The sequence below is a fragment of the Schistocerca cancellata genome, chromosome 5, assembly GCF_023864275.1.
Source record: "Schistocerca cancellata isolate TAMUIC-IGC-003103 chromosome 5, iqSchCanc2.1, whole genome shotgun sequence".
NCBI classification, from domain to species: domain Eukaryota; kingdom Metazoa; phylum Arthropoda; class Insecta; order Orthoptera; family Acrididae; genus Schistocerca; species Schistocerca cancellata.
In genome coordinates, this window is record NC_064630.1 from 407731877 (window position 1) to 407745232 (window position 13356).

The 13356-nt window shown below is 37.1% G+C and overlaps 1 protein-coding gene across 6 annotated transcripts in view; it reads right to left on the reverse strand.

The window, feature by feature from the left end:
* LOC126187317 (TGF-beta receptor type-1) overlaps positions 1 to 13356 on the reverse strand; it is a 168199-nt gene that overhangs the window by 50944 nt on the left and 103899 nt on the right. For 4 of the 6 annotated variants that reach the window (XM_049928321.1, XM_049928323.1, XM_049928326.1 and 1 more), the window contains exons 4-5: positions 10414 to 10659; positions 9472 to 9702 (exon numbers count right to left, since the gene is read on the reverse strand). In XM_049928321.1, the coding sequence (XP_049784278.1) occupies positions 9472 to 9702; positions 10414 to 10659 (477 nt within the window). The remainder of the gene's footprint in view (positions 1 to 9471; positions 9703 to 10413; positions 10660 to 13356) is intronic. The other 2 variants (XM_049928322.1, XM_049928324.1) reach the window with 1 other exon arrangement.

Genomic DNA, 13356 nt, shown 5'->3' on the forward strand with positions numbered 1-13356 from the left:
TTATTATTATTATTCAATGGGGTATGTCAAAAAGGACATTACAACTATGAAATGGTATAAAAATTCACCGAAATAACTTACAGAATCAGTAGATGTGATATTTTGTAGCCAATAATCTCAATTTTGATACACATAGAGCATCAGTACTGCATTCAACCACCATGAGTGCCAGCATAGTGCACAGTTAAAATGGCTACTTTCACTGGTGCAGAGTGTGCTCACTGTGTGTATTGGTTTTGAAAACTATTTAATTTCACAGATTGACAAAGATAACCAAGATGGGATGGTTTACTACCAACAAGACAGTGGACCTCATTTCCTCATGGAAGTTTGAGGTTTCTTCAATAATTGCTTCCCAGGTCTGTGGATTGGCCATGAAGGACTAATCACATCACAGCCTAGTTCCCCAGACATGAAACCACTGGATTTCTCCCTTTCTCTGGGGTCCTGGGGTCCTATTAAAGATCATATATATGTTTCTCCTGTACCAAACAATTTAGCTGACCTGAAAAATCTAATCTATGTGACCATTGCACAAGTTATACTCAATTTGCTGCAACGAGTGTGGGAAGAAATTGATTATCAGTGGGATGTTTGCTGCATCACAAATGGTAGTCATATGAAGCCAAAATGACACTTGACACTATTATGTGAAACCTGAGATTGTTTGCTACAAAATAGAACATTTAATGATTCTGTAAGTTATCTCCGTAGATTTCTATACCATTCCAAAGTTGTACAGTCCTTTTGTCTCACCTTGTGTTTGTGGATAGCAGTGACAAAGTGATTTCTTGTAATCTTCTTTATGTTTAAAGTTCCCTAGTTTTATCATTGCGATCTTTGTAAGTGGGTGTAGTCTACATCCTGTGATTCATTCTCAAGGGTATAATCTCTGAATTTTAACAGTAGTTAGCTGCATGATGTGAAATGAGTTCATTTCATCAGATTCCATTTAAATGTACTAATCATCTGTTTATTTTTTTTTAAAATAGCAAAATCCACTTAAAACAGCAGACCCTCTTTCAAGTTTCCTTTCTTATACAACACTTGGTAAATATCGCAGGCATGTGAGTGATAACAGTTAACAAACTAAGAGTTTCAATACAAACTACAGGGTGATCAAAAAGTCAGTATAAATTTGAAAACTTAATAAACCATGGAATAATGTAGATAGAGAGGTAAAAATTGACACACAGGCTTGGAATGACATGGGGTTTTATTAGAACAAAAAAAAAAACAAAGTTCACAAAAGTCCGATAGATGGCGGTGGACAGCAAAACTGCTACTGCGACGGGTGAGAGGTACGCCGATATGTTACAGAATCGCATCATCCCCAGCCTGGCTGATAAACACCTGCTGGAACGTACAATGTTTACGCAGGATGGTGCTCCACCCCATATTGCTAGATGCGTGAAAGATCTCTTGCGCGCGTCGTTCGGTGATGATCGTGTGGTCAGCTACCACTTGGCCTCCCAGGTCCCCAGACGTCAGTCCATGCGATTATTGGCTTTGGGGTTACCTGAAGTCGCAAGTGTATCATGATCGACCGACATCTCTAGGGATGCTGCAAGACAACATCCGACGCCAATGCCTCACCATAACTCCGGACATGCTTTACAGTGCTGTTCACAACATTATTCCTAGGCTACAGTTATTGTTGACGAATGATGGTGGACATATTGAGCAATTCCTGTAAAGAAAATCATCTATGCTAATCATTGCTATTCTGATCAGATGAAGCGCCATCTGTCAGACATTTTTTGAACGTTTGTATTTTTTTGGTTCTAATAAAACCCCATGTCATTCCAAGCATGTGTGTCAATTTGTACCTCTCTATCTACAGTATTCCATGATTTATTCTGTTTTCAAATTTATACTGACTTTTTGTTCACCCGGTACATGAATCTTGTCATGAGGAAGGCAGATGCCAGACAGAGATTTGTCAGAAGAATCCTAAGAACATGTTATTCATGCATGTAGGAGGCCACTAGCAAAACACTGGATTAACCAAGGCTTGAGCATTCTTCATCAGACTGGTATGTTTAGCAAATTGGGTTAATGGAAGAAATGCATAAGATTCATAAATAAGCTACACTATTTGCCATTGGTTTGTTTAGTGAATGTGAAGCATCACTGAAACACTCAACAAATTTCACTGGTAGATGCTACAAGAAAGGCAACATGCATCTCAAGATTCTTACTCCAGTGTGTATCAAGAAACATATTACTTCCTTCATCTTACATCTCACCACGGAAATATTTGGCTGTATATATAGGAACACTGACACTCTTCCTTCATATGTATCATCTTCTAATGGAACAGGAAGATAGTGTCCAAATGATTTTGGTATACCATGAAACCTCCACCATGCTCGATGTTGAGGCTTGCAAATTACAAATTGAAATGTAGATTTCTTCTGCAGAATAAATTAACAAATCTAAAACTTTTCACTGGATTTAAAAGCAAAATTGATATTTCCTATTTCCACAATTTGGAAAACATCTGTCAACAAAATTTTGTTAAAAATTTTCAACAAATGTTGCACTTTGCACCTTACATAATACCTACACTGGGGTTGGCCAAGGTGTGCAAAACTTCACATGAGCAAAACATGCATGCAGTCTGGGGTTCAATCTGTCTCAACACTACTCCATATGTCCCTGCCACTATGTCTACCACACCTTTACCCAATCCTTCTTGGAGCTACTCAGTGCACTGTGACATTTAGCAGTGTAATGTGCCAGAGTTGCTTCCAGTATCTGATGCAGCACTATTTGGTTGCCAGTTCATCAGAATTACAGTGGCATCACTGTTTGTCCCTCACTATATTCTGTTGTTATAAAACAAAGTTCTTTTTTAAAGGGAAGCATGATAAAGCCTAAACATATATTATGCTGTCACATAATTGTCAGAACCACTTATTCATTATACAATGGTATTAGAACACCATGCACTACGAATTTTAAAAGATTTAGTTGGTGATGAAACTGCAAAAAATTTCAGCAATCAAAAGATGATTTGTATGGGATTCATTGTTTTGTATATAAAGAAGCACTCTTCGATAAATTTTCAGGCATGGAGCATGTGATGAAATTGGTGATGCAACTAATAAATTTTCTGAAGTCGCATGTGTTATTACACTGTCAGTTTCAACCATTTTTGATGGAACTGATTACAAATTATGAAGATATTATACAGGGTGATTCAGAAAGTTGGGCACAAATTGAAACAGCTGATATAGGAGTCAAAATTCAAAATCTTGGAAGTAAACCTGAGCAAGTGAAAGCTTTGAAACATCAGGAATAACAAGGACAGTAAATGAACAATGCTGGATATCCCAGGTGCTGGATCAGAAGGTCTGATTGCAAGGCTACCCTTGCTCTCCTGATCTGAATCACTCTTTTTTTGTGGGAACATATCAAAACCCTCTCATACATGAAAGAAGTTCCTGATGAAAAAATACCTCTTGCCAGGATAGTTGAAGCATTTGATGAGGTTTGTGCAATGCCTGATGAATGTGGTGGTTGTCAATTTGGACACCATCTGTTGAGTAAACAGTACACCACCTTTGCTGAACTTAAGCATATGTTGCACTGATTATCCTTGTTGTTCTCGACATTCCAAAGCTTTCACTGATTCAAGATAACTTCGAAGACTGTAAGTTTCTATTCTAAAGTTTCATTTCGAGTTCTCTATCAGCTGCTTTAATTAGTGCACAACCTTGAGAATCACTTTGAATTATTGTGTAATACATTGGTTATTTGAGGAACATGCCTGCAAATATTTTTTGATTCAAGACACACCTATATAAATTTATGAAGGAAACGGGCAGCAGGAAAAAATTTAGAAGTTACAAAATGGAGAATAGACATCACATTTTTAGTGGACATAACTACAGTCTTGAATGCCCTCAGTAAGATGTTAAAGGCGGAAGCAACTTATCTCTCATTTGACATGGAAACTGAATGGATTTAAAAAGTAAATTGCACTGAGGAAGAGCTAACTTCTGAAAAAGAACACAGTCTATTTCCCTAGTCCCTCTGTCGTTTAAGAAAGTGCAAATTTAGAAGAATTCACAGCGGCATAGAAAGACAAACAGGAACAGTTTTCTAAATGTCTTCAGAACATTGCCAATTTCAGATCTGTTTTTGAATGGTTTTCCAACTGAAAGCATCACTTTGCATGAACAGATGGGATTGCTTGATATGTTATGTAATTCCCATTTAAAAGACAAATTCTTTTACATTAAAACTATCTGGATGTTCTACAATATTTCCTCAGGAACAGGAGAGCTTCCATATCTCTATAATGGGGCTAAAAAAGTGACAACAAAGTTTCAATCAACATATACGAGTGAAAGGTTTTAGTCAATTATGAAACTAAATAAGTCACGATTATGAGGCAATATGAGTAACAAAAATGTGTGAAACTGTCTGCATCTGCCCATGTGCCAACAGTTTGTGCCAAATTTTATTTATGGTGTCAAGAACTGTAAGCTCTGTAATGCTAATAGAGTAGTTCTAGATAATAAAATTTGATTCTAACGACATGTGAAAGAAACATTTATAGTAAACATGATGTGCGGTAGAGACTATTGTTTCTGGCCTCTCTTTGAATACCTAACCTTAAATGTTGTGTCAGCATTTTGCAGGGAACAATGTAGCATGCACGACACTGTTAGTTTAATGCAGTTGTGAACCCTTCTTCTTCTTCTTCTTCTTCTTCTTCTTATTTTTTAGGTGTATTTTCTTTCGCCGACAGTCAGTCACAATAATAAAGAAAAGTTGGGTTCAAGTTTGCTGTCATGATAACAGTAAAATATATACAGTCATTATCTGATGTATGTTCTAAAGTATTGTTTTACGATTAACCTGCTCCAGCACTGAAATAATGGACATCCTAGTATACAAAGAATAAAATGGTTGATAGTAATGAAAGTGAGTGCTCCAATGAACAGCTGATAAAGATGGTGTTCCTTGGGGATTGATGATGGGGTCACATCTCTTCATTACATATGTGAATAATATGTCTACTGCAGTAGATGTCATTTTCATAATGTACACATATGAAACTTCAGTCATAGCTAGTACAGACTTAACAGAAGAACTGGTATTAAAGAGTTTTTCAAAGTATGAAAGGAGCTATAGGTATTTCCATGAGAACAAGTTGTATGTAAATGGAAACAAGACAATATATACACTGACACATGTGAAGAGATCACTACAGTCCAATGATATTCATCTTCAGTTGCAGACTCAGTTATAAAAGAAGTAGAAAACCATCAATACCTGTATGGAAACAGAAAAATATAAAGTTTCATGTGTTGTAACTGATAGTCACACGACACAGCAGCAACTTATTATTCTAATTTGTTCCATTATCAGCTCCAGCATATTCCTAATGACAAAAGTTGTCTGGGGAAGAAAATGCACTAAATTTAGAATGCTCTAAACTATTCACACTTTTCTTATTGAATCTAAACATGAGAACAGACAGTACATATACAAAGAGAGGTTGTGGAACTACAGAAAGCTATAGGTGAATTAAAAATTCAAATAACTCGTTTCCAAGGTACTCACACAGAGATGACTCAAAAAACTAGATACAGCATATTGAATATGTCCTCCCTGTGTTTCTATGAAAAAACTACATACTTAAAAAATAGCTGCAAAGCTCTGTTAAACAGAAACATACCCAATTACAATAAAAAAATAGCAAGCTATGGCCATGAAACTTGTCAGTCATTCTCCACTCACTCACCCTTCTTCCCAAAGACGGGTGACTTGCCAGAGACATTGGTTGTACAAGTCTGCATTTTTGCTGTTCAGAAACCATTCCATCTCAAATATCACCTAGCCAGCCTTCTGGAAATACTTATCACACAATAGTTTCTTTACCCAAGGAAAGAGGAAAAACTCATGGTGCCATGTCAGGAGAATATTGGGGATGAGGCAAAATTTGATAGCCCACAGAAGCATGTGTGACAGTGTGTGAAGCATGTGTGACTGCGCACTGTGCAAAATGAGCTGAGGTGGTGTCATAGATCAGAAACACTCCCTAGGATGGCTTCCCGCAACATTTTGTCTTGACAGCCTCCTGTAACCTCACCAGGATATCTCAGTAGTAAGCTCAAGTGATAGTTTGCCTCCTTATAAGCACAGCTTGTTCGCATCATATTAAGGCAGTCCCAAAAAAACACCTAGTGTCACCTTGCCCAATCATGGCTGGAGCTTCACCTTTTTTGGTAGTGGTGAACCCACATGTTTCCCACTGCCTACTTTGCTTCTTTGTCCCTGGGACAAAGTGATACATCAAGCACTTGTCAAAGGAAAGAATGTGGTTACAGAAGTCATGGATTCACCTGACACAGCTGCAATATTTCCAACACTGGGTTTTTGAAAGGGAATGAGCAATTACAGAACTCAGATGTTCAAAACTGATCCACGACCGATTTTCAATTTTTCCGCTATCAGATAGACTGTGATATGCTTGTCTTTAGGGAACCAGGGCCTCCACTTCCCTTGAGATTCACAGTTCTTCACAGAGAGATGGTCTGCCAATTCGTTCTCTGTCACACTGGCAGTGTCTGTGCCACCTAAGCACCGTGTCCTATGATGGTGTATTGTTGCCTCATATTTACACGAACTCAGCATGGATTGTTGTTGCACCATTGTTCCCATTCAAATGCAGAAAATGAATTACTGTGCAATATTTCTTTTTATCAACGGCCTTCACCAATCAGTTTTGTCTCTTCTAACAGCGTGCTATGGTACTGTGTATGTCAATGTGTGCTACGATTGCAGACATCTGAATGCAAACAATCAGAAAATTAATTCAGCATCATCGTCTTCATTTCCCATTTATACATCAGGTGGTGTTGGGATATTTATGGTGTTTCTCTGCTTTCCTCTATCTTCTCACCATTCTTCTTCTATAACTATTTTGTTTCAGTCCAAATTCTTTCTTCTTAAACTTGTTTTTATTGAGTCAATCCATGTTTCTCTAGGTCTCCCTTTTGCTCTCAAACTGGGCTTCTATCATTCATTTTGGTACTCTTCCATTCTCTTTACATGTCCAAACTGCCTTAACCTGTTCCTCTAAATTCTCTCATTCAGCTTTTCTGCTCCAATTTTGCTCCTAACATCTCTATTTCTCACTCTGTCTCTCCTTGCTTTCCCTAACATACTTCTCAGGAATTGCATTTCACTGATTTGGTTTCCACTCTCCTCTCTTCTTGTCTTTGTCCAGGTCTCTGATGTGTATGTCAGTATGGGTTTGAAGTAAGTCTTGTACAGCACTTTCTTACACTTTAGTGGCACCTCTCTTCCCCAAATGAAGCCCCTCCCATGCCTCTATTCTTGTGTTTCCCATTATCACACTTCCTCCATATTTAAAGTTATCCACAATTTCAGTATCCTGTCCTTTAATGTAAATTTGTCCCTTGCCTTCGCTGTCTCCTCCGGTTACCACCACAATCTTTCTGTTATCCACACTACATTTCATTCCATGTCTCTCGATTTTTGCATTTCAGATGTCTATTTGCTCTTGGGCCTCATTACTGATGGTTCCCCACACCACAATACCTCTGGAAAATAACAATAACTTCATCTCCCTACCTCAATGAACTTCTTTCATCTCTTTAACAATTTCAGCTGTTGCCATTATAGATAATATTGGCGACACCACACTTCTTTGTCTCAACCACACAACAATTTTTAAATCAATCAGTTCTTCCAACTTGAGTCTGGACACAACTGAAGCTTTTGTCATACACTGTTTGAAATAATTCTACTGTTTGTTTTCTGCCTCCATTTCTCTCCAAGATTTCCCATAGCTTTTCTCTGGCAACACTATTGTAACCCTACACTAAATCAAGAAATATAATTGCCAGAGCTTTTCCATATTCCCAAGGCCTTTCCACCAACTGTCTCATACTTAAGATTGGGTCCACAGTTGATCTACTGTGTCAAAAGTTGTACTGCTCCTCTTCTAACTGACCTTCCACTTTTTCCCTCATTCTCATCTCCAGTACCCTCTCAACTACTTTTGCTACTTGTGATATGAGTGTGATTCCTTGATATTTGTATACTTTCTTGTCGTTTGTTTGAACACTGGAATTATTATTCCCTTTCCCCACTTTTCAGGCACATGTTTCTGACTCCATATACATCATAGCAGTTTACATAAACACTGTAGCCCAGTAGGTCCAGCAGCTCTTATCATCCCCATACCTCCACAGTCATTTCATCTATCCCAGATGCCTTTCCTGTTTTCATTCTTCTCAGTGCTAGTTTATTCTCTTCTTCCAGGCCCCTCCTTTCAACATCCGGTAGTTTGTCAAAGTAGTCTTTCCATCTTTTGTTTATCTCCTCTGGTTCCATTATTAGCTCTTCATTTTCCCCTTTCACCAGATTTGTTTAAGTGCTTTCCTTCCTCTTATTCTCTGTAATTCCATACAGCTTCCTTTTAACACCTGTAACATGCTTTCCCATCTCACATACACATTTCTCCCAGCTTTTCCTCTTTTCTTTCACTACACTTTCTTATACTTCTTTTTACTTTCCTGGTATTTCCTTTTTCTTTCTTCCTTTTATCTGCATTCCATTCAGGCTGTGCTTTATCCTTTTCTTTTATTGCTTACTTTGTCTGTTAATTCCACCATGGTGTCTCCTTATCCTTTGTCCTTCCAGACATTCCGGCATGCGTGTTCTCTGCAGAGCTTGCAAATGCCTCTTTGAACTTATTCCATCCCTCTTCCTACTTTGACATTCAGTCTTTGAAATTTTAAGCTTGAGTAACTCTCTGAACTTTTCTTGTACCTCCCTAGCCTTTAGTTTCCACATTTTTATTTTCTTCTCCCTATATGACTTGATTTCTTACATTTTATCTGTCCTCATATTTGCCACAACTACTCTATGGTCTCCATCAAAACCTTGATGAAGAAGATTAATTAACTTTATTTTTGCTAGGTGATAACTGGAACTTTATGATTCCCCTTATACAGAAAACATCTGCCATTACTATCTTACAACCAAATGGCTTAAATTAACTGAAAAGGATCCCACAAATACTGGATTCATTCTGCACAACAAACTACCACATGGAAGTAAAAGCATATAAAATACAAGTACACTTAGAAGTTAAAGATTACTTAATTTCAGTTCTATACAGTGTGAAGAATATTTGAAAAGACTAGAGACTTTTGTCTTCCCAATAAGAGTGCCTTTATCAAACAAAGTAAATATGCAGACATTATGTATACTGAGTACATGCCCCATTTTTGTACCTGACTGTTGCTGTTGTTCTTTTTCTCTCTCATTGTTTCAAATGTCACCAAGTATGAATGATATGTGATTCAAATGGAATGAAGGAGATGATGAGTTTTGCGAGTAAATTGGAATAACAATGTAATATAGCTAGAGGTGGCTACTACTACTGCAGCTACTTGTAAACTAAACAGTTTTTGGTACCTTTATTGTCTGCTGCTATGAAACCCAAAATATTGTCGTGTCTCAGCATAACTGTCTGATAAATTTCTGCTTCCCGAAACCATGACCTTTCCTCCCGAGATGAAAAAATTTTTACTGCAACATTTTCTCCCCGCCATCGACCCCTCCACACTTCTCCAAAGCGTCCTTTACCGATAATTTCAACCAGCTGAATCTGTCTTGCTATACTGCGTTGGACAAGAAGAGGCAGACCTGTGAAAAAAAAAGAACAAAATGACAATCAATGAGGAAAAAAGTTATAATGAATTCATCATCTAATGAACATTCATATTTCGTATTTAATATCTTGTTAAATCAGACATAAATAGCCAGCATTTTTGAAAAGTTGCCATACTGTCTGAAAAGTTATTGGACATACACGTGATGTGCATACATTAAGTGAATGTACACACAAAATGCACATATAATTTTGAAGAATATATAATTAAAAAATTAAAATTACTGTATGATGTTTGGAGTGTTGTGAGGATACAACTAGGTGCAAATTAACAATTCAGCAAGTGCCAAATTGGCAGAATATTTTGTGATATTTAGCAACAATCAAATCATGCAGAGACTCAATAAATGATAATGGAAACATTATGTTTAATGATCTAAGTAAGCTTTAGAAAGCTTGCAGTAGACTTATTCAACTAATAAATGCCACTAAATATTTCCTATGATGAGTTCTCTGAGGAGAACTGCCAAGGAATAAACAGAACCACTCATCAGAAAGAAATTTATGCATTTGTTGGTACTAGACTGCCTAATATGGCATAATAACCATGCAATGTTCATTACTATCATTGAATCAACAAAAATAATATTAATCTTAACCAATAAATCACATGAGATACATTATATAATGTGAATACAGCTTTTATGCATATACTGTATTAAAACAACTTGTGTCAGGGTACATACCTGAACCAGAACCACTAGTGGTCATCTCAATCATATCTCTCAATGATACACCTCCCAGAATAGGATGATCAGGAGCTTCAATTGAATCATCTGGATGGTACCTAAGTTGATGTAGTCTCCGCTTCTGGTGATTCCAGAAACAGTAGGCCATTACTGATAGAAAACAGAATATTACAATTGGGCCTGCAATTACTATTGCTAGTTCCCACTTTCCCATCACAGGTCCTCGAAGTACGTGTTGGTCTGCTGACAATACAAGAATAATGGAAAGATAAAACACTGAATGCACAGAACAAGAAATTACTTCTCAAAAACAGGAAAAAAAAGGAAGAAGAATTGTAGCTGATAGTTGTAGAAAACCTTGGTGTATACAGTGGGAAGAGGGAGGGAATTTGGAGCATTAAGTGAATTTACAGGTAGTGAGATGTAGGATAATCCTTTGTAGCAGTGATAATATAATTAATCTGCAACTAACTGTTGTAAGCTTGGTATTGAAAAAGGTACACAAAATGATTTTGAGCCCAGGTTATCTACCAAGCAATTATACATCTCGTATCCCAGATCATAAGACACAACAGATGTGTTTTACACACAGAGGCTCGATCATTCTTAATGGGACACATGGAAACTGTGTATTAATATTATTGGAATGATCACAACTCAACAATTGCAGCAAATCAACTGACTGTTATCAGGATATTCAAATAACACAGAGGGCAGCATGCAGCAGACAAGCATTCTTCTGTCCTTTATGGTGGGTCGTGTAACTGATGATGTATCTGTAAGATGCATTACTTCCTGAATTTGGAAGGAAGAAGGACCACAACTAATATACAGTATGAATATTGGGACACTTCAAAACTGTGAATTTACTCCATGTCTTATACCTTCATAATGGTGCACCTGTTTTTCATCATTACATTCTCTTTTTCTCTCTCTAATCAAATGCAGCAAAAATTAAAAGTGTTCTTGCTGTATTTGCAGAATGCAATCATGTCTCAATTGTGAGTGTATCTACGTTTTCAGACCTTTCTTCTTCTGCCATGAAAGTAATGGAAATGGTTTACTCTCTGCAATACAATCCACCCACAACTCATTCAACTTCCAATTAAAATTATACATGTATTCTCTATCATACAAATTAAGGATTAACATTGCAGAGAGAGGTAGCTCAAAACACTGTCTACACACAGTAGACTATATAGTCTCTTCAAAGTAATTCACTGTGAATAATTTTGTAACAGCAGAGTGTAGGAAGCTATGGCAACTCTATTTTTACTTGTATCTTTTATCAAGGCACAAATGGCACTTCAGCATTTGTATCTGAACAAACAAGGAGAGACCATGACGTTGGGATCACAGATTTACTTCAAACTTTGTACACCTTTAGTAGATCACAAAAACAATATATTGTGCAAGTAGTGGAGTGCACTACTCTGACAATTCCAAGAAAATCACAAGAGAAGTTTACGCATCTATCATGTAGTCGATGTATCTGTGCAAAGCTGCTTTGTGGTCAAATGGTTAGCATTCATGCTTTGCAAGAGGGGCATGGATGAATCAACAGTTTGAGTCCCACCAACACTTAATTTTTGATCTATATTTCTTCATCACTTGTCACATTATGTAATTTATATGACATCTGAAAAGTAATATAATGAAAAGAAAGCCACATGCATTTTCATGACACTCTAGTGAATTTCATATGTTATTTGACTATTTACTATTTGTAATTAAATTTTCACAGATGAGGGACAGGCTTGGAAACCCTAATTCGTACCTCAATAAATAATGATGTGAATGACATTATTCACAATCAGTAATATAGTAATTCACAATGTGCCAGACCACAAAAGTAATGTACAACTACTCATTAGACATACTCTCGATGTCACACATTTCTCATACAGACATGGAACTCATAAATTGAAACTTCATGCAAATGCACATGGTTTTTTTTTTTTTTTTTTTCTTTTTCTTCATTATATTACCTCTCAAATGGCATATAAATTAAATAATGAACAGTGTTACAAAACTAATAACTAAGTTTGAGTACAAGTCGAACTGTCACCTCATATTCATTCATCTCACAAAGTTGACCACCATGAGCTCTATCGTCCGGCACCTTAGCACAGATACATAAACCACATAATAGGCACGTAAAACTTCTTTTGCAATTTTCTCAAAATTGCCAAAGTGGTGCACCTTACTACTTGCACATTATGTTGTTTTCGTGGCCAACTGACCGTCTGGTGAGCTATGCAGTCTAACGCACTGCTTTCTGGGCGGGAAGACGTGCCGGTACCCGGCAAGAAACCGCCCGGCAGATTAGTGTCAAGGTCCAGTGAGCTGGCAAGTCTGTGGATGGTTTTTAAGGTGGTTTTCCATCTGCCTCGGGGAATGTGGGCTGGTTCCACTTATTCCGCCTCAGCTACACTATGTCAGCGATTGCTGAGCAAACGCTTTCTCCACGTATGCATACACCATAATTACTCTACCACGTAAACATTGCACACTCTCAGGTATTGTGGCAGGTCAAAGTTAATTGTCCCTAGGTTTATTTGGACATAAAGCTATTTTATTATATTACTTGATCTTCAGGCACCACTGTCATTCACTTCAAACATTAATACAAAGTCACATATAGAACAAATTAACTCTCAGTTATTGTAGTAGATCCAAGTCCATTGTCCACAGGACTGTTTTATTATATTACTTGATCTTCAGGCACCACTGTCACTCACTTCAAACATTAATACAAAGTCACATATAGAACAAATTAACTCTCAGTTATTGTAGTAGATCCAAGTCCATTGTCCACGGGACTGTTTTATTATACTACTTGGTTTTCTTGCACCATCGTCATTGCTATTCACTTTAAACATTAATAGCATGTGTTTTTTTTTTTACCACTACTAATGTAATCAATGGCTTTTACAGTAA